Genomic DNA, 19,114 nt, shown 5'->3' on the forward strand with positions numbered 1-19,114 from the left:
ACATTTCTCTGGAAAGGAAACTGCTTTTGGAGCAGAAAAGGCACATGCATGCGCATGCACAGGGGAAGAGTTCATATTTTCCATCCCGTCTGGCAGGGACTTGATAAAATGAATTGCACACACTGTCTATTTAGCAGCAGCAACAGATACCTAGAGCTGGGAGAGGGGCTGCTTGCTAATGCAGAAAAAAAAACCCTCGCAAAGGATCCGCTTGCAAAGTGAGTTTGTAAGAACCAAAGGACTAAAGACCTCCAGCCGATGCAAACTGGCGCAGCTTTATTGCAAACAGTGGGATGGCACTGATTTGTGCTAACAAAAACATTTGGACCTGTACTTCCATGTGATAAGAAATCCAAATAAATTCAGCTCCAAATGAAACAAGCTTTCCACATCTCAGAGCAGGTGCTCCCATGAGGCTCCAATCTTTCAGCCCCCTGGTGCAAGTGAGTCACCAATCACACCAGTAATAGAAGAGCTCTGACTATTTCCATCCATTAATAAATTCAGTGGGGTGTGCCCATCTGTTTTTCCTCTTTGCCCATGTAGTCCCTGGACAGTCATTGCACGCTGCTCCTTCGAAGTAGGGAAAATCCTGGGTGCTGCCAGCTGCCCTGCCCACACACTGCCCTGCAAAGCCCCAAGGAATCCCTCTGCAGACCTGTCCGTGGAAAAGACAACTCTGAGTGCTGAAACCTGGGATTAAGACACTTCGGCAGCTTCCTCACACATCTGGTGCCTGTTAGGAGGGATACACTGGCAGGGAAAACACACTTAGGCTCCAAGCAAGGCTGGTTAACCCCTTGGTGACTGCATCTCCATAGAGCACCCAGAGAGCACGAAAGTTGAGAAACACCAGCGAATAACCAGGAGAGCTCAACTTAACTCTCAGCAGTGGTTTTGGGAACTCAGAGCAATTCTATTGCCTAAACATAGATGTCAAGTACCATGGAGATGTCTCAGTAAGGGACTACCCATACCTGTTAACTGGCACAAGGCAAATCCCATAGCTAAGGTATTTTTTTTCCCTTCATAAAGATGCCAACCTCTGTTCCCAGGGTTATGGGGATGATGGGTGCAGAGCTGGGATGCTGGAGAGGTTTGATGTCCCACCAGCCAACAGAAGCCTCATCTCATCACAACAGTGAATTCTGGCAAAGCCGCCTCCTGGCATCCTGTGGGTATCCAGTTCCCTCAACCCAGCCTTCCCTCATTCTGCCTTCACACCCAATTACACAATAAGCTCCCCCCCATAATCCTCGGAGAAGGGAATCCCAGAAGCACTGGAGTCAGATTTCACCTCAGAATGTATCAAAGCAACCTGCTGGAAAAACTCCCACTTCTTTTTTCCTTTTCTACAGCCTCCCAGCCAGCACAGTCCTGTGCAGTTAAAAAATTCAAATAAGACCTCCAAAGCAATCACCTACTTAGCTGGTACACCAAACCCAGGACTTTACATTGCAAATGAGGCTCGTAGGCAAGCTTTCCTGAAAGTAGAAAGGAGCAGTAAAGGCACCTGATACATCCCTATAATTAGAGGCAGCTCTTTATCCCTGACAGCCTTGCCAGAGCACCTATATCCAATATGGAAATGCTGAAGTATTGCCCAGCTTCTTGGAATTTTCCAGCTGAAGTCTGCTGGCCCTCCTTTGTTTGTTCTTCTACTCCTTTTAATGCCAATGCACACAGCTGGGTCAGACATGGACCAGTTACCCCCAAGCAGGGATCAGCCATCCTTTCCCAAAGGAATCTAACGTGCTGAGGACATTCCCCATATCAGTTTCCCCTGGCCAGCCTGCTTACAGCCACGGGTATACTTAGCAACAAAAGTCATCTTAGGAAGGGCTCTTGAGGCTCCTCCAAGGATCCAGAGAATTTGAGACAGCTGGGACAAGGAAAAGCCTGGGGGCTGCTGGCACAGCAAACCTTCCCTTGCTGCTGACCATACATGGGCTGCTGAGGGCTTCCTGCAGCCCCTGCAAGAAGGAAGCAAGGGAATTTGGGAGCTGGTCTCTCATCTCACAGCCTGTAGATCCATAGCAAAGCCTGCTCATGAGCCATGCTCCAGTGGGATGCGCTGCAGGGCATCAGGCTCACACTGCTCAGTCTTCCCATAGAGTGATTGGCAGCTCATGGAAGAGCATAAGCCCAAATTGCAAAGAACTTTTGCCTAAGGTGAGGAGATCAGAGAGCTGAGCTAGCCTCAGGGTGAGAAAAGGTAGCCCAGAGCGGCACACAAACACTTCCTCCCTCCACTTTGGGAGTGGAAATCATGAGAACCTAGCAATGTTTATTGCAAGCAAAAGCAGGAGAAGTTCAGAGCTGCATAGGAAAGCATTACACAAATCAGGAGGGATACCGATCCTCTGTGTTTTCCAAACCAAATGTTACTTCTGCTCTCTATTTCTTTACCTCCCATAGTATTTAGTTCTCCATTTAAATTCAGCTGAAAAGGAAGGTCTGCACCACCTTTGATCAGCACTCACAAACACAACTTTGCAGCAAGTTTTATAAGATTTCACTGTTTTCAAAGAACAGACTGCTTCCTTTCTTATTTATGGGAAGCTCCAGCAGGAAACAGAAAAGGGATAAACTTGGCCCTACCTCAGCAGCTGCTTCTGCGTGGCCTCATCTGAGCCAACACAGCACAAGGTGAAGGCTCAGCTGCCCCAGCTACCCCAACAACTGCTCAGTTCTCCTGCTGGGTGCACAGAACACTGCCTAGGATTGCATATGCCATGCTGAACCATCACCCCATTCCCCCAGCAGCAAACTCTCTTTGTTTCTGCAGGCAGCTGAGTGTGTTGAGGCTTTGCACCTTTTGATGCTTCCAGTCAAGGCTTCAGCCAAAGCTAATTGCTGTCAGGTGTCAGCAAAAACACTGCAATCAATAGTGATGGGAGATGACACACCTTTCTCCTCTTATTGTCACTCAGGGGGTGTTTTTCTATCAATGTCAAGTGTGCTGCCTTTGGGAGAAATGCTAATATGAGCTTTGAAGCTGGAGGAGGAAATGAGGCAACCCCCCCCAAGCTCCATGGATGCTCAGCCTAAACCCAGCGAGTCTCCGGTCTGAAATCTTTTGTGTGATTTTCAGCCTGGCTTATCTCTGCCTCCTTTATTAGGGACAGCTGTAATTTGGTCTCTGCTGCTACTCTTTTTCCTTTTCACCCCCATGAAAACCTGTACGCTGTGGAGTGAACAGAGCAAGAATTTTACAGTCTCTATTGATAAAGCAAGAAAGCAAATCAGGGGAAGAGAGAGATGTGTAAACTGACAAAAGGCAGCAGACAGCCTGAAAAATGCCCCGGTTAATTCAGCTTATGGGAATAGTCAACACAAAAAGAAATCAGACCCTCAGAGCAGTATCACCTCTCAGCCCCATCCCACAGCTGCATCCAGTGTCACAAGTCATAGAATCATTCGAGTTGGAAAGGACCCTTAAAGGACATCTGGTTCATCTCCCCTGCAATGAACACAGACACCTACAGCTACATCAGGTTGCTCAGAGCCGTGTTCAGCCTGACCCTGAATGTCTCCAAGGACATGTCCAGCGAAGGTCACCCGACCCATAGCACAGACAGTAGTAAAAGCAAGAGGGGTTTGGGCAACCCTCCCACTTTCCATCTCCCTCTCACCAAAGTGTGCACACAGTGAGAACAGCAGGGTCTGTCCCCACCTCATCTTAATCTGGGGTTTCAACAGCAAAGCACTAAGGCAGGTCTGGATCTCACAGCCAAACCTCTTGCTGACCTTGCATATGCTGTAGGCCAGGTTTTTCATTCAATCAACAAGACATTGGCCTTGAAGTTCAATGGAGACAGGACTTAGGAGAAGCCCAAGTCTCTCCCTATCTAGAAGGCCTCTCCAAAAGCATCTGGTCACCTTTATGTCCCATGGATACCCTTCACTTCAACCCCACAGTCTTCCTTCCCTACCAATGAACCCATCTCCCCATCCTCCCAGATTCATGTACATCGGGCTCCCCAGCTTCACCTCTCGTTCTCCTGGTAGGATTCATCTCCCACTTGATCTGTGCCTTCTGCACCCTCCTGGCACTCCTCAGGGTCCGACATATCCCTCCTGGCTAGCACAGAGGGATGATGCAAGATGTTGCTGCCGCCGCCGCTTTGCTCTTCCTGCGCTCAGCAGAAGTGAGCTGTGCCGGAAACTTTGCGGGCTGAGGGCTCGGGGGGGGATGGGAGAGGAGCAGGGGGAATGCAAATTATTATTTTTTTAACAACCGTTTGTATTACTTTAAGGTTCTGCCTGTCAGCAGCCTCAAAAGTGGGAAGTGTTAAGCTAAGATGAAGGGACAGCAGGGGGCATGGTCATCCCCCCACCACGGCAGTAAGAGCAGCCCATCACTCCCCAGAGTCACTTACGGTGTAGGCATGGCCAATCTGGGGTAATACTTCAGCACCCTACAGTGAATTGGGCACCATCACCACAAATACGAAGGTAGTCTTGGTCACACACCTCTCAAAATAACAACCCACTCCACTTCGGGCACTCAGCATATGCTGCCCCTCACACGTCCTGCTGTTCTGGAGATGGCTGCTGTGCACTGCCAGTGTAGGCTGTGTCCCCCTGTGCCCATGCTGAAAGCTTGTACCTTTCAGCCATCACCCGTCACATCTTGTTCTAGAACATTCCCTTCCTGCTTGAGGCATTGGAACTGGCTGCCCAGGGAGGGGGTGGAATCACTGTCACTGGAGGCATTCAAGAAAAGGGTAAGTGTTGCATTGAGTGACCTGGTTTAGTGGACATGGTAGGGATGGGTTGTTGGTTGTACTAGATTATTTTAGTTGTCCTTCTCCTCATCTGCTGCTGCCCTTTGGGCCAGGTACCACTGTCACCACACGTGGAGGCCCAATGGAATCTCCCGGGGCTTGAACTCACCTTTATCTACAGGGAAGCACAGCCCAAACACCCTATGCATGGATAGAAGAAGTAAAGCCCTGTAAGACCCCTTCAGCTCCTGGCAGACACAGTCTGTCTATCCCCAGCTCCAGAGCTGGGCTGCATGAGATGCTGTGTGCCTCAAGATAGGATACAGAGCATGTTGATCCAGGAAAGGTGCCCAGGGAAGAGGTTTGGATGGGGACAGCTTCTGGAGACTGCTCAGACTGTGACCTTTGCAGCAGATCTCAGTCCAGAGAGAGAAGGCAGAAAGGTGATCCTTGCTCTGGGCCAGGTGAAGGACGTGAGACACAGCACAGCATGATGGGCGCAAACCCTGATGCAATGACCAATCGGAGCCACCTCCTGACCCACAGACTCCTGCCCAAAAAAGAAGCAGAAGCAGGAGGAGGTAGAGCAGCCGACAGCACTGTGGCATGACCTCACCCATTTCCTTCCTCTGGCAGATGGTTCCTCACCACCCCCCAAACTCCATCCCCCCTTTCTGTTCACCCTGGTAGCTCCTGAAGTGCAGTAGCTCCTGTGATGGGAGACACAGGCTATGAGTCAGAGAATGGATCTCCAGCTTAAAAGAGAGGCCCTTTCACCCCATGACAAGATGGAGGCCAAGAGAGAGGAAAGCAAGTGAACCCCCCCCCAAGCAGCCTGCCAATGGAGATGGGTATCCTCAGTGTGTTCCCACAGCCCTAAGAACCCTCAGCCCCACCACAACAGGCCACATCCCCCTCTCCCATGAAAGCTTTATTTACACTGCTGCTCTCAGACTGCAGCTCTTCACAAAACCAGAGAAACAGCACCCAGACAGTGGGTTCAATGCATGGTGAGGATGTGTTGAGGTTCAGGGCAGGGAGGTGGCCATGCTCACAGCTGTGGCCATGCTCAGGAGGGTATGGAAGAGGGTGGAAATGGCAAGGGTGGAGAGATCAGTGCTTAGGACTCGCCAGCCTCAAACATCTTCTTCCTGCCCTCCATGCCGGATTTCTCCTCAATGTTCTTCCTCCAGTCACCCACATCACGGAGGTCCTTCTCCTGTGGAAGGGATAAGTGTGCATGATGAGCTGAACCCATGGGGTACTGACCCACCCAAACAGTGCCCTTTTACCCATCCATCTATGGGAATCTCACTACAAATGCTCAACATTTCACCTCCCCTGGAAAACTTAGCTAGGCACTCCCAGTTTCACCCTGCTGTATGTTTTTCAGGGCTGGACTCCATGTTTACAACTACATGAGAGTTGGAGGAGGAAACATGGGGCAGGAAGGACATTACTGAGATAAGCTCACGCTCTGCCTGCAGGGAGATGTCATCCCCAAAAGCTGGAAGCTTATGCCTTAATTGGAGTGAAAGTGGTACCTTCTCCGTGTCCTCCTTCTTGACTTGCTTCAGGTTGGCCCTGAGGTCCATGTTGACTTTGTGCTTGGAGCCCAGCAGGGCACGCAGCATGGCATCAGCAGACATACGCACCCGGCGCAGGGGTGGCCTCTTGAACTTGCCCCTCAGGTCAAACAGCTTCTGGCTCAGGTCCTCCAGCTGTGGGCAAGAGAGAAATGGGCAGAAAGAGCAGAGCATGAGTTTCATGAGACAGACCATGCACAAGTGAGCAGCATGGAGAGGAACAAAGGGTGAGCCAGATGCTCCAGTGCATGCTCACCTCCTTGTTAGTCTTCTGTAGCTTCACCTCTGTGTCATACCTTTCCTCATCCACTGAATCTATCTTGGCATGGAGCTTTTTGCACAGTTCCTGGGAGGAAAAGTAGACGGATGTTGAGTAATAGACCATGCCAGGCAATTCCTCTCTCCTTACCACTTCCTTCTCCTGTCTCTGAAAGACCCTTCTACCTCTGCTAATCCCAAAGGCTGAAGAAGGATCAGACCACCACTCAATACCAACCAACTGCAGACGATGAAAGGTATTTTGCAACCCAGCTTCTGGTCTTTGTGCACCCACCTTCACACAAATGCCACCCTCATATCCTTGTACTGCCAGCCACCACCCAACACACCCCAGAGGTGCCAGTCCCTGTCTCTGCCTCCACGGTGAAGAGAGGCCCCCAGGGACAGGAAATGGTCAAGATGGGAAGGACAATCTAAATGCAGCAGGCTGAGTAGTGGAGCCCAGTACTTTCTGAAAGGGCTAAAGCACCTCTTACCTGAAGTTCCTGCATGGATCCTGGGAGGGACAGAGGAGGGCAATGCTCTGCCAGGTAGTTTTGCTTTTCCACTTCTTTAGCAGCTGCTTCTTTTTCTATTTCAGAGACAGCAAGCTGGAGCATAGCACTCTGGAAAGCAGCAGGAGGGAGATCAACACAGGTTTGGGGCAAAGGAGAAGATGGGAGCTCTCCATGTCCAAAATACCAGCATCTCTGAGCAAAGAGGACTCATGGGGACTTCTGGGAAGCTCAGGATGATGCTGACCCCAGCCTCCCCCCGCACCAGAGTCTTGTCGTGTGACCCAGTAAGATGCAGAGAAGGGTATAGGGAACTCCACATTGTGCATCATGGCCTTTCCCAGGCAGGAGAGTGCCAACTGCTGGGTGGGAGATGGGATGATCAGGACACACCTCGCCCAGCCCCAGTAGTGCCACGTACCTTCAGGTGCTGCCGCCGGGCAGTGGCTGCCCTCCTCTTTTTCTGCAGGAGGGAAAAATGAGAACAAGGTAAGTTATGATGGATTCCTTCATCTTTTCCTCTTTACCACATAATCGCACAGCTTGTCTCATATTTGGTCCCCAAACCAGCTTCATCTTCATCTAGCTTAGACATATCATGCACCATTAACCAGAGAAATCTTGCTCATATTCCTCGAGGACTCCAAGCCCATGGCTTGTTCTCCTTCTGAAAAGTGCTACCTTGTCTCAGATTGCTTTCCTAGCCTTCCCTGCGTCACCGGGCTAGAGGGCACCAAATGCATCCATTGAGCATCAGCACCACAGACGGGATTTTTTGCATCCCCGCTGCTGGCAAATGAGATGCGGCCCTGGAGTTGTTCGGGCAGCGCTTCTCAGCACCACCTCGTGGCCGGCTAGGGAAGCAGGAAAGGGGGAAAGCATCCAAATGCCAGCAGACCCTTCAAAAGAGATTTTGCTCGTCCTTCCCTTCTTCTCCAGAAGGCATCAGGAAAGCCAGGCCATGGGACATTCCTTCCTCCCACCATGCCATAACTGCTTTTCCTACAAAGCGAGGATCGATGCTATGAGCCCTCCTAAAAGCCCAGCAGGACACACTTACCTCTTCACTGTGCAGGGAGAACGGATGGGCGAGGAGGGGAAGGAAGAGAAAGAGGAGGAAAAGGCAGTTAGCATCTTCATTGGAAACAAGCAGAAGAGTATGTATGTAAAAGTTGGCAGCTGAACAAAAGTTTGAACACCAGCAACATACTGGAGACAGAAAATAGGAACTTACTCAGACATCTTGCTTTAGATGGTTATGAACCTGCAACAAGAACCAAAATAATACACAATTATTCATGGTAACACTGGCTTTCTTGGGTTTAAGAACAAAGCAAGATTCCCCTAGACACCAAAAAAGAGGAACAATGGCTTTGCTCATATTTCCCAACTTCTTCAAATTTCCATCACAGAAGGAACTGGGCTGCGTTCTATGGATGAAAAGCAAACATGTGCCAGCTCACAGCCACACGTGCACTGGGACAAGTGGTGCATGGCTGGAAAAAGAGATTGTGACAGTGCTGCCTATAGGCTTGTCTTTCCCTTGACTTGACAATATACCACTTTACATGATGAAGTAAGAACGAGGAAAAAAGCTACTTCACCTCTGTAGTGCTTTCACACAGTCCTCATAGTATAGGCCTGTAGCAAACTCAACCCAAATATTTTAGGTTTCAGTCTTGTTGTCTTCCAAAGGGGGAAAACTGCACTGACACAGTCATGGACAAGAATCATCTCAAAGACTGGGGAGGCTTCTGGCATAAGGAACAGAGCCAGGCAGTGACCACAGGTGACAAGGATTGCCAGCATGTGTATACATTGCATGGTGCAGGGGAGAAAGCTCAGCACAGATAATGAAGCATGGCCCTGAAAGCTATTGCTGAGTTGGCAAAGGCATGGAGAGATTTCTCAGGGAAAGGTACCTTTCAGTGCCAATTCTTCACTGTAAATGCAGCTTTACTTATTAGAGCAGTGTTTCCTGATCATACCCATCAATGGGTACAGCAGGAGCGCTGGCCAAGCCCAAATGAAGCCATTCCCTTACAGAGAAGTGAACCCCCTAATAGACAGCAATCTGCAGACCTAGGAGGCAAAATGTTAACAGGGTTGTTTCCTGAGGAGGAGGTAAAGGCTGCAGGGCCAAGCTCCCCGAGGAAACTTTATCCTGGAAAATGTGCAGGCACAACACATTGCTGGGAAGAGCGAGGGGAGGGGGGGGTGGAAGTGCTTCTAAAAATGGCTGGGGAGCTGCACAAGGAGCTGCAGCTGTCTCCTCAGACGCAGCCAGGCCCCGTGACTCAGGGAGGTTGGGGCAACGCGAGGCAAAAGCCACCACAGGTGGATGAGGAGCAGGAGCTATTTTTGCTGGCGTTCCCATATCCACGCGCCTGCACTGAAAGCAATGTGGGGAAGCAATGCCAGAAAAGCCCCATAGCAGGGTATAGTCAGTAACAGGGACGCCAGCCCTTGAGTTATGGAAACTCAGGTGCTGAGGGACAATTCGGGGAGGAAGGGGCTGCACGCAGCAGACAGAGGGAGGGGTGCAGATGGGGAGAACTGCAAGTTGCCACAGCAGAGGATGCTTTTTCCTACTAGGGAAGAGTTAGGGAGACTAAGGAAGAGCGCAAAACCAAGTGAGGATGAAACTAAAGAAGGCAGCTGGGAGAGGCAGAGCTCCCGATGCACAGACCCTCTGACCGGCACAGGACAGAGGTGGATTCATCAGCACCCCCATCGTTCCAAGCAGATTACCTCACCCAGCATTTACCTCCCCAACATTCAGGTGAGCAAATCTGCCTCCCTGCCACCCCGGTAAGAACAAGCTGGTCAGTAAGAGACATGCATAAGGGCTCACCCGAGTCCGGAGAAGGAACAGAGAGCCCCGCTGGCTGGCCAGGACTGACTGGCAAGCCGCAAGCAGCTGGCCGGGGAAGGAGGTATAAAAGGGCTTCTCGGGTGGCTCAGCAGAAAATCCACCTTCTCTTTAAGGGCATGGAGACCTTCTCAGACCAATGGTGTGCAAGAGCCCCCATGCACCTCCCTTGGCTGGGGCAGGCCAGGCAGCTCTGCAGGAGAGGAGCAGCTCTGCCCTTGGGGAACGCTGGCTGGAAGGAGCCTGCAGCATATGCATCACCCCACCAACATTCAGCCACCAGCAGCACGTAGGAGAGCCATTCCTGAGCAAGTCATTCAGTGCTAGCATCTTCTTTTAACCTCAGTTAACACACAGGAAAATATTTGCTGGTCCTCCCCATGTGAAATATTTTAACACCAGATGTTAAGTTTTTATTAAGAAAAAAAAAACAAAACTACTCAAAGCTATGGAGCTGCTGCTGGGTAGCTCCATGCTACCAGCAAGTGAGGCAACCCCAAAGCTGCTGCAGTGCACCCCACAGCACAAGCGAGAGGCGGATGGAAATGGCACTGGAAATATTCACCAGCCCTATGCACAGCAGAAGTAGCATGTGTATGTAAGGGATCCCATGGAGACAAGAGCCCAAACAGCTCTTGTCTTCCTCCCACAGCCCAGCCACTCCCTCCCCTGCTAGCCAAAAGGTTTTAAGCTGATTCAGATGTGGCTGCAACAAATTTTTCTCTTGGAAGTCACAGACAACAGCAAACAAGCTGCTGCAGACTTCCTGTAGCATCATGCACACAGCACTGCAGATACTGTAAAGGAAGACTAAGAGCTTGCAATGGAACTGGTGTCTTGTGTGGGTAAGGCTGGGTCTGCTCAGGATTACCCATGCTGAAATGTTGAGAGCTAGATGGTTTGAGTAGTGAAATCACCACAACCCTGCTACATCAGGACTCTTGGTGTCACTTCATGGCCTGTAGATGAGAGAAATCACCCTGCAGATCCTCCTAAGTTGCCTGTCTCTCCCAGTTCAAGCCAGTTTCTCAGAAAAATAAAGAATAGAGACTAAGTAAGTACATTCAGAAACAGATAGCAGCCACTCTCAGCAGCCAGGAGCAGCATTCACCCACTGAGAAGTTCAGCCATTTCACTTTTCCTCTAGTACCATATGGGTCATATTTGGCTCTGAAGTTAAACTCAACTCTTTATTACCCTTTCCAAAGATTCTCCAGTCATTTTCTCCAGCTCTCTACAGAACTACATGCACCACTGTCCCACCAAGTCCTCTAGATAGCAGCTTTCCTTTCACTTCATTGCTTCAGGTCAGTGCAGAGAGTGGGTTGAAGGAACACTAAGAAAAGTCCTGTGAACCAACTGTTGGTTAACAGATTTGTTTGTAAGACACAGGAGTCCTAGAGGGTGAGATGTGGTAATAGGGTGAGCAAAAGGCTGAATCTCTCTGTCTGCAAAGAAATTTCCCTGGAGGGAAAGAGGTCAAACCACAGGGCAGCAGTCCTCCAAAACGAGAAAGGGGCCCCAGATCCAGAATGAGGAAGAAACCCAGTGAGGAGAGGGAAAAAAAAGAAAAAGAAGAAGAAGAAGAAGAAAAACCCACAAATCAATAGTTAACATTAAAAAAACCAGAGGTTTCCAAGTGAAGTAATGCAAGTGTTTGAGTGACAAATGAACGAGTTCCTTGCAGAAAAGCCCAAGGAGAGCATAAGAAAGCTTCTGTCAGCAGTCAGCTGTCTTAGCTCTCTGAACATGAAACATGAACACTGCTTAGAAACCAGGAGCAGACACAGTGTTCAAGTTTGGGTACCCTTCCCATGGAGTAGATGACTAGCCTCAATCCCTTGCTCCCCTCCCCTCATGCTAGAGCAATGCACCAGTGACATGGGCCACCAATCTCTGAGCGCTTCCACTAGCCTGCAAAGCTGCACGGAAGCAAAGGTTCACACTCACAGGAGGTTCTGCACTGTGTTGTAGAGACATTCAAGTGTGACACTTCTGGACCATGTTCCGCCAGGGAACCACCACATGATGGAAGCACTGGGCTGATGGAGCCACGCAAGCTGCCTCTTGTAGCCATCTCCCCACCTTTACACCAATGTTCTTCTCCTCAGCATCCTGCTAGCACCAAGCAGACAGGGACTATGCAGTGACTAGTCCAACATGACACCACAGATGTCTACGTCTAATTTCCATTTACTGTTGGCAAAAAAAACCAAAAAACAACAACACAAACCTGGCAGCCCAACAGCAACTGTGCTCACAGTAAAAGCTCAGGCAGAACAACTGAGAAATCCAGTGGCTGGTTCCTCTTTCCCCAAAAGAACATGAGACTGAGGCACGTAGAATCACAAAATGGCTTGGGTTAGATGGGACCTTAAAAGACCTTGCGGTTCCAACCCCCTGACACAGAGATGATAAGTACTTGTACCCTTAGGAACAAAAGTTACCAAGAAAAGTCTTCTTCAGCCTGGAGCACAGGGGATTTCCTTACATTGGGACTGAGAACCTTCAGCCTCTGCTTAAATGAGTCTTCTTCCCTCTCCCTCTAGTGCGTCCCTAAGAGCTCCCCATGCTTTACTTCTGCCAGTACCAGCCTCTAGGAACTGCTGCAAAGAAAGGCCATCACCTTTGCATCTTGTCATCACTGTCCTACATATCCCACACTGACAGTCATCTAATCTGCCCATGGGATGCAGTTAAGGCCATTTTCCTTTTGGCTTTCCTTCTTCAGCAACTATGCCTGTTTAGCTCCATGCCAGCTTCCTTGACAGGGAGTGCTTCAGGCATGCTACATTGACACCACCAGGTTGCAGGGACATCTCTAGACCCACCAGTAGGTCTTGATGGCATTCTTGGATTTTCAGTGGGTACCGTGCCCTCACAAGTTCATAGGCTGCTAGCAGTCTCATGCTGTGCTTGACCATCAGGTATTGGATGACACAGGTAGGGCCTAAGGAGTAACCATCCCTGCAGTGAATGAGAACACGCTTCCCTTTCTCCATCAAGGCTTCAATGCACTCGTTGATGACAAGGAAGCATGGCTGCCTTATTTCATGAAGATTTCCATGCAGGAAAGCCTGGATATCAATCCTGAGGCGTGACCAGTTGTGCCTGAATCCTCCCCTCCCACAGGTGCAGGGGATGATGCTCAGGCTGTGGTCACTTGGCAGGCTGCTCATGTCAATGATGTTGTTGATGCCATTGGTGCAGAGCGCCCGGCCACTGTAGGCTGCATTGAGGTTCCCCAGGTAGATGTAGTCAGTTATCTGAGCAATTATGGGTACTGTGAAGGGGAGATGTGCAGATTCTTCTAATTTGGAGCCAGGGGGCTCTTCACAATGAGAGCTCTTCCAGCTCCCTCTGCTAGATTTCTTGGAGGCAGCATAAGGCAGAGGGCTGCAATCAGGCTCAGAGATCTGTGACCGTGGTGAGAAGAGGGAGAAGTGGCCAGTGAACTTGGCCTTGGAAGGAGAGTCTGCTGAACAAGGCAGAGGAGAAGCAAATGTGAGACTAGGTCTGAGGGCACAGGAACGGGATGCCATCTGCAAAACAGGAAAGAATGGGTGAGAGAGCAAACTCATTTCTCCAGCTGCAGGGACAAGGAGACATGAGCTGGCATTTAAACTTCAATGCATCAGTAGATACTAGAGAGTCCAAAGACCTTGCACATCATCATCCCAAACACCCAGCCCATTCCTATGGACAGAAGCACAAATATACTTTAAGTGTTCACCTGGACCTGCAGACTGCTCCACCCACCCCGGAGTGCTGTGTTGTTGGAGCAGCCATCTTCTGCTGATGCTGGCAATAAGGAGCAGTGAGTCCCACTACGCTGAAGGGCAACAGGAACATGCTTCTCTTCACGGGCCTCATTTCTATTTATTATCAGGTTTGGACAAGAGGCTGTAGGAATAATACAAGTCAGTATAGGTACACACAAGTACTCAAGTGCTTTCATGAGCAACAGGAACATCTGCTTCCTGAACCTCAGTCTCCAGTAATGAGATGCTGCTTTTTTAGTGAGAAGTCCTAAGCTCAGATCTCATTTCTCACAAGGACTTCTCCAACTTCCATCACAGACACATAATACAGAATGTGCCTGAGTCCCTACCCTTGGAAGAACCAACAGCTAACACCTCTGCCGAACACTGAAGTGGTGCCCCAAGCAGCTGATGTGTCTGGGAGGTGATCTGTCCACAGCATTCCCCTGGGATAGAATTACTGCAGTGACCGGACACCTGATCACAGTCCTCCCTGGATCTGGGCAACTTCAAACATTGCTTAAGTCCATAACGGGAGCCAGAACACGTCTGGAGAACAAACTGAGACTGTCGTGTGCTTAAATGAGCATGGTTTCAACACGTCTCCAATCTCAAAACGTCTTTTAGGCAGTCTGTGCCAAAACAAAGCAGCAGTGAGAATACTGTGTTAGGAGGGGGAAAAAAGAAGATAAAATGACCGTAAGCCTCAGAAAACAAAGAACAGAAAAAGCAGAACTCAAGACATCTCACTGTATAGAACTCTGGCAGCTATGGAGACCCTCAACAGCCTCATCTACCTGTGCAACGCTGAGAAAGAGCCATGGGAGAAGTGAGCTGTAGGGAGGTCGGCCTCTGGAAGGTCTTCCGGAGGTTCCTCAGTATCCAGCCTGGGAATGGAAGAGATGAGCACAGACTGGAGAACAACCCACCACCCAGCCCCAATGAACACCTCTCAAAAACACTGCCCAAAGTCAGCAGTGGTTTGGCATGAGTGCAATCATAGCAACACAGCACAGAGACCTTCAGGAATTTTCTCATGGACTTTGCAAATGCAAACGTGTCCTCTGTCACATCCAGAGTAAAGTTCCCCACTGGCTTTTTGTAAAAATCAAGGTCAATATTTTAACTGGGCTGCCAGAATCTTGACTCCTGTGCTCCGAATTTTAAACAAGTGAAGAGAAAACTGCTCCCTAGTCCAGATGAACTCAGACATTGGCTGGATCTCCATCTGGGCCAGTAAACTCCACACTCGCCTCAGGCAGTGGGAATGGAGTTCAAAGCAGTTTTCTTCATTCTAAACAAATGATGAAGTGTTCGTGTCTTGAGGTGCCCATGCTTGTCGCCACCAGCCAGCTAGCTCAGACAGGGATGTCTGCAATGTCCACATTTATGGGCAGGATGATGGAGCCCTGGTTCAGCTCCACACTTGTTTGGAAACCCGCCTTCTTCCCAGACACCATTCATGGGATTTCAAATAAAATATGGGTCTGGGCTTTTCTTTGTTTGTTTCTGTTTTGTTTTTTACAGGTTGAGGCCTCATTTCAAAACAGCTGAACTTTTATTCCCAATTAACTTCAAAGTATCAGATCTGTTCAAGCTGAACTCCAGTGAGCACCCATCTTGTGTGAAGCCAGCGTGGCTGGATGAGAAATCCTCCCTTGCTGGCATGCAAGCACTCACCCACCTGTGACACCATTCTTCTTTGGAGGGAACTTTTTGCCCTTCATGAAAGCAACTGCATCCTCATGCTGCTTCTCTGATGGCTCCATCCTGCTGAGGCCTGAGATATAGAAAAATCAGAGGTTTAGGTTTTTCTGTTGGACTACAAGGTTAGGACCAAAGCAGCTTTTTAGGAGCAGGAATGACCTCTTTGCATCCATTATCAGTACTGGGTTGTTTGGGGAAGGATTTTTTCTCCTGCCTGCTGATACAGAAGTGATCCCAAAGTGAAGGGGTCCTGAAAGACACCTCCATGTCATGAGACTGATCCTGAAGCAAAACTGAATCATGGAACTCTTTGAGCTGGAAGGGACCCTTATAGACCTTATAGATAGGTTCAACTCCCCTGCAACGAACAGGGACACCTGCACCAGATCAAATACTCAGAGCCCCATCCTGCCTGACCTTGAATGTCATCAGTGATGCGGCACCTACCACCTCTCTTGGCAACCCATGCCAGTGCCTCACCATCCTTACTGTAAAAAAACTTCTTCCTTATATCCATTCTAAATCTCCCCTCTTTTAGTTTGAAACCATTTCCCCTTGTCCTGTTACAACAGACCCTGCTAAAGAGTCTGTTCCCTACTTTCTTACAGCCCTCCGCATAAGCCCTGCTAAAGCAGGAACAGCAGCAGCCAGGCTGCAATGGATGGGGCAAGAGATAAGAAAAAGGGTAAGAATGGGGGCAGAAGAAGCAGCGAAGGGTGGAATTTTTACTTTTAAATAAGATTTTTAAAAAAAATATTTGCTATCTGCAACTGAACAGTATTTCTGTAACTAGGATCAGTGCACCTGCAAAGAAGTTAGTTTTATTTATCCATAAATATTGGATGTCCTAGCATTCAGTCTTTGAATTCCCTTGATCCTCAGAGCAAACACACACAGGGGTCAGCCTATGTGTCCCTTAGAATCTGAGCTCAAAATCCTCACAGATAACAGATCCGTGAATCCCTTTCTTCTCGTGCCCACTTCCCTTGAAGTAGAAACTGCGAGTCACGCATGGCGCCGAGAGCACAGCATCCCGGTTGTGGACGCACCCGGAAGGGACGGAGATGGGGGAAGGAGCAAGGGATGGGGAAAAGAGAAGGGGATCAGGAAGTAGGGGGGACGGAAAGGGGCTCCTTGCCTTGTGAGAAACCAACCGCCGCACCCGCAGCACTCCCGTCCCCACTCACCCACAACTGCAGCACAAAGACTCCCACGCTCCCTCCGTGACCCCAAGCTCTTCCCTCTCCCCTTCCCCAGGGCAGCCACCCCTCCCCTCGCTCAGGACCTGCCCCAAAGCATCCCCTCTAGGCGGGCGTTTTACCGTAGGCAGGGGCACGCAGCCAGCACTGTAGGACCAGGACCCTCGTCCCCCCAAGCAGACCCCCTACCCCCCCTCCCCAACTCAGGGAAGCAGCAGCAGGGCAGCCTGGGAGATGTAGTTTCGGTGCTAAGCACCGCCCAGAGAACACGGGGGAGGCAGTCCTTCACCTCCCATCCAGCGTGGGGGCACTGGCTTGCCAACTCCTGCCTTGCACGCCGCCCACCCATCCCACGAGCCCTCGCTGCTTTTCCAGGCAAACAAAAGCAGACTGTGCTTTGCCTCCGGGTTTCAAGCCAGAAAGCATCCTGCTCTCAGTATTTTGCTCCCTATTCTCTCCCTCTGCAACCACATGAAAAATGTTCCTTAATAGAAAAAGCTGCATAAGATCCTGCAAGTCCTGGAGCTGAGAAGTTTTAAAAAAGAAACATGTCACGTGGTGAAGTTTCACAACAAAATGGTGAGATAAATATTCATTAACTAGCATCATTATAAAACACACACACACACTTGTTTCCTTGTGAGAGAAGCTCAGATAGCCTCATGTGATCAAAAACTGTGAGACTAGCCAAAAAATCTGAGCCGAAGGACAGCTGAATGATGACAGCCCATAATCATTTTTGTCTCACAGTAGAGAAATGGTGACAAGCATGTGTAATGCTCAGCATTACTGATACTGATTCCAGACTAATTTCCTGAAGTACATGGACAAATAGTTATAAAATCACCAAATTAGGGAATAATTCTCTTAGAAAGAGTCACCTGCCCCAGCCCCAGACAGGGCCTTTGTCAGAGCTGGATCCAGAGCTAAGTCCTGCTCAGAGACACACAGCAAAAACTTCCTCAGGCATGAAGATCTCACATTCCACCCAAGGTCTGACCGCCTTCAGGATGATTTCCCTCTTCCCCTTCATACCAACTGCACTTCTCTTACCAGTAGGGTTTGTGGCTTTGGCCTTTGCAGCCAGACAAGCCCATGGCTTGTTGCTTCTTGCTGGTCAACAGTGTTCAGCAGACTCCCCTTTCTGCATGTTGGTCTGTTTCTGGGCGACCTGGTGGGTCTTATTTTCCTCTGCCAGAAACCAGCCCAAATTGCAGAGTTTTGTGCCGGATCAAGGAGTTCTTATTGCACCACATGGTGAGCATGGTCTGCAAGGAGGAGACCCAGGCATGCACCACAGCAACAGGTGTTTCTCTCCTGCACAAACCTGTTTCTAGTAGGAGGATACCTGGATAAAGAAGCAGAGCTCTAACTGGGACCACTGAGGACATGGAGACACAGGACATTCAACATGTACCTGCCCTGCCCTCTAGATGCAGACATTGAAATCCAGCACAGGCACTCACTGAGATTTCACCTTCAACTAACACAGCTTTTTTAGTTTTTATCTGCCACAGCAGCATCTTCCCCTTCCTCCAGAAGTGCATTTCCATGCTCAGTCCTCCAAGTGCACCAGGAATGTCATTTGGGCAAGAGACATAATAGCAACAAAGGGACAATCAACCAGCCTTGCAAAGGCCATAGGGACATGCTGATGGAGAAGCAAGAAGAACCCAGCCTTTCTGCCCACCAGGCTTAGCACAAGATGAAGCCATCCCCCTTCCTATGAATAGGCTCTCCATGTGAACTATGCTCAAGAGTTAAACAAGTTGCCATCCCCTCACCCTTCCCTCTTGAGGGAGCACATGGATTTATGCCCCAGCGAAGCTCACCTGGGGCACTAGGACGCCTGCCCTGGTGAGCACTTATTCGTTGAGTCCCCAGCTGCCCCCATAATTCTCACACAGCAGCTTTCCCTTCTGTATCACCCCCTCTAGCTTGATTTAAGGCTGAAGCTTTAACTCACTCAGCATCCTTCTGCAAGTATTTCTCAGGTGACTGATTTCCTCCTCTATTTCATTAAGGGCACCCAGCTCATACTGTTCTCCCAGCAGGACTCACACTCCGTTTGTTATAGCTATCCCCAAACAACTCTGTAATTTCTCCCCACATCACAGCAAAGGCAAAGCCTAGGGAACATTTATTAAGAAACAGGCACAGTAGCTTTTTATAGTTAAGCTTGGGTCATTAATCTCTATCAAGAGCTTTCATAATCTTCCTCAGCCTCACCGTATTTGTTTAACTCTCTGATAGTCGCTCCATGGGTCTTGGGATAATTGCGGATTAACTGCTTTTCAATATTAATGGCTCTTCATTAATGCTTGGGCTCTCCCCACTCCAGAGCATGCAGCTTCCTACAGACTGCCTGGTGCAATTTACTTCCATTTTGTAGTTTGAGTGAAACAAGCCCAAATCTTTGTGCTATGGCTGAGGGGTTTTTTTTAGTAAAAGGCCAGGAGAAAGAAGGCTTTCCCGTGTGTATTTTG

At 49.4% G+C, this 19,114-nt stretch overlaps 3 protein-coding genes across 6 annotated transcripts in view; all 3 read right to left on the reverse strand.

The window, feature by feature from the left end:
• LSP1 (lymphocyte specific protein 1) overlaps window positions 1–4,134 on the reverse strand; it is a 38,867-nt gene extending 34,733 nt beyond the window's left edge. Inside the window, exon 1 of the mRNA XM_072337753.1 lies at window positions 3,994–4,134. Coding sequence (XP_072193854.1) covers window positions 3,994–4,073 — 80 coding nt within the window. The 5' untranslated portion in view covers window positions 4,074–4,134. The remainder of the gene's footprint in view (window positions 1–3,993) is intronic.
• Window positions 4,135–5,709: 1,575 nt separating this feature from the next.
• TNNI2 (troponin I2, fast skeletal type) lies at window positions 5,710–7,200 on the reverse strand. Its single transcript, XM_072338602.1, has 4 exons — window positions 7,072–7,200; window positions 6,573–6,662; window positions 6,275–6,451; window positions 5,710–5,949 (listed from the first exon to the last, which is right to left on the reverse strand). The coding sequence occupies exons 1-4, from the start codon at window positions 7,192–7,194 to the stop codon at window positions 5,851–5,853; spliced, it is 489 nt and encodes a 162-aa protein (XP_072194703.1). The 5' UTR covers window positions 7,195–7,200; the 3' UTR covers window positions 5,710–5,850.
• Window positions 7,201–10,609: 3,409 nt separating this feature from the next.
• Window positions 10,610–18,614, reverse strand: LOC140253143 (uncharacterized). 4 transcript variants are annotated; one of them, XM_072338561.1, is made up of 5 exons: window positions 18,595–18,614; window positions 15,407–15,502; window positions 14,520–14,609; window positions 13,695–13,864; window positions 10,610–13,503 (listed from the first exon to the last, which is right to left on the reverse strand). In XM_072338561.1, the coding sequence occupies exons 1-5, from the start codon at window positions 18,599–18,601 to the stop codon at window positions 12,706–12,708; spliced, it is 1,161 nt and encodes a 386-aa protein (XP_072194662.1). In that variant the 5' UTR covers window positions 18,602–18,614; the 3' UTR covers window positions 10,610–12,705. The 4 variants fall into 4 exon arrangements, with proteins under 4 accessions (XP_072194662.1, XP_072194663.1, XP_072194664.1 ...); XM_072338562.1 differs by lacking the exon at window positions 18,595–18,614 and adding an exon at window positions 18,461–18,576; XM_072338563.1 differs by lacking the exon at window positions 18,595–18,614 and adding an exon at window positions 17,682–17,802.
• Between the last annotated feature and the right edge of the window lie 500 nt (window positions 18,615–19,114).

Source organism: Excalfactoria chinensis, chromosome 5 (genome assembly GCF_039878825.1).
Source record: "Excalfactoria chinensis isolate bCotChi1 chromosome 5, bCotChi1.hap2, whole genome shotgun sequence".
Classification (NCBI taxonomy): domain Eukaryota; kingdom Metazoa; phylum Chordata; class Aves; order Galliformes; family Phasianidae; genus Excalfactoria; species Excalfactoria chinensis.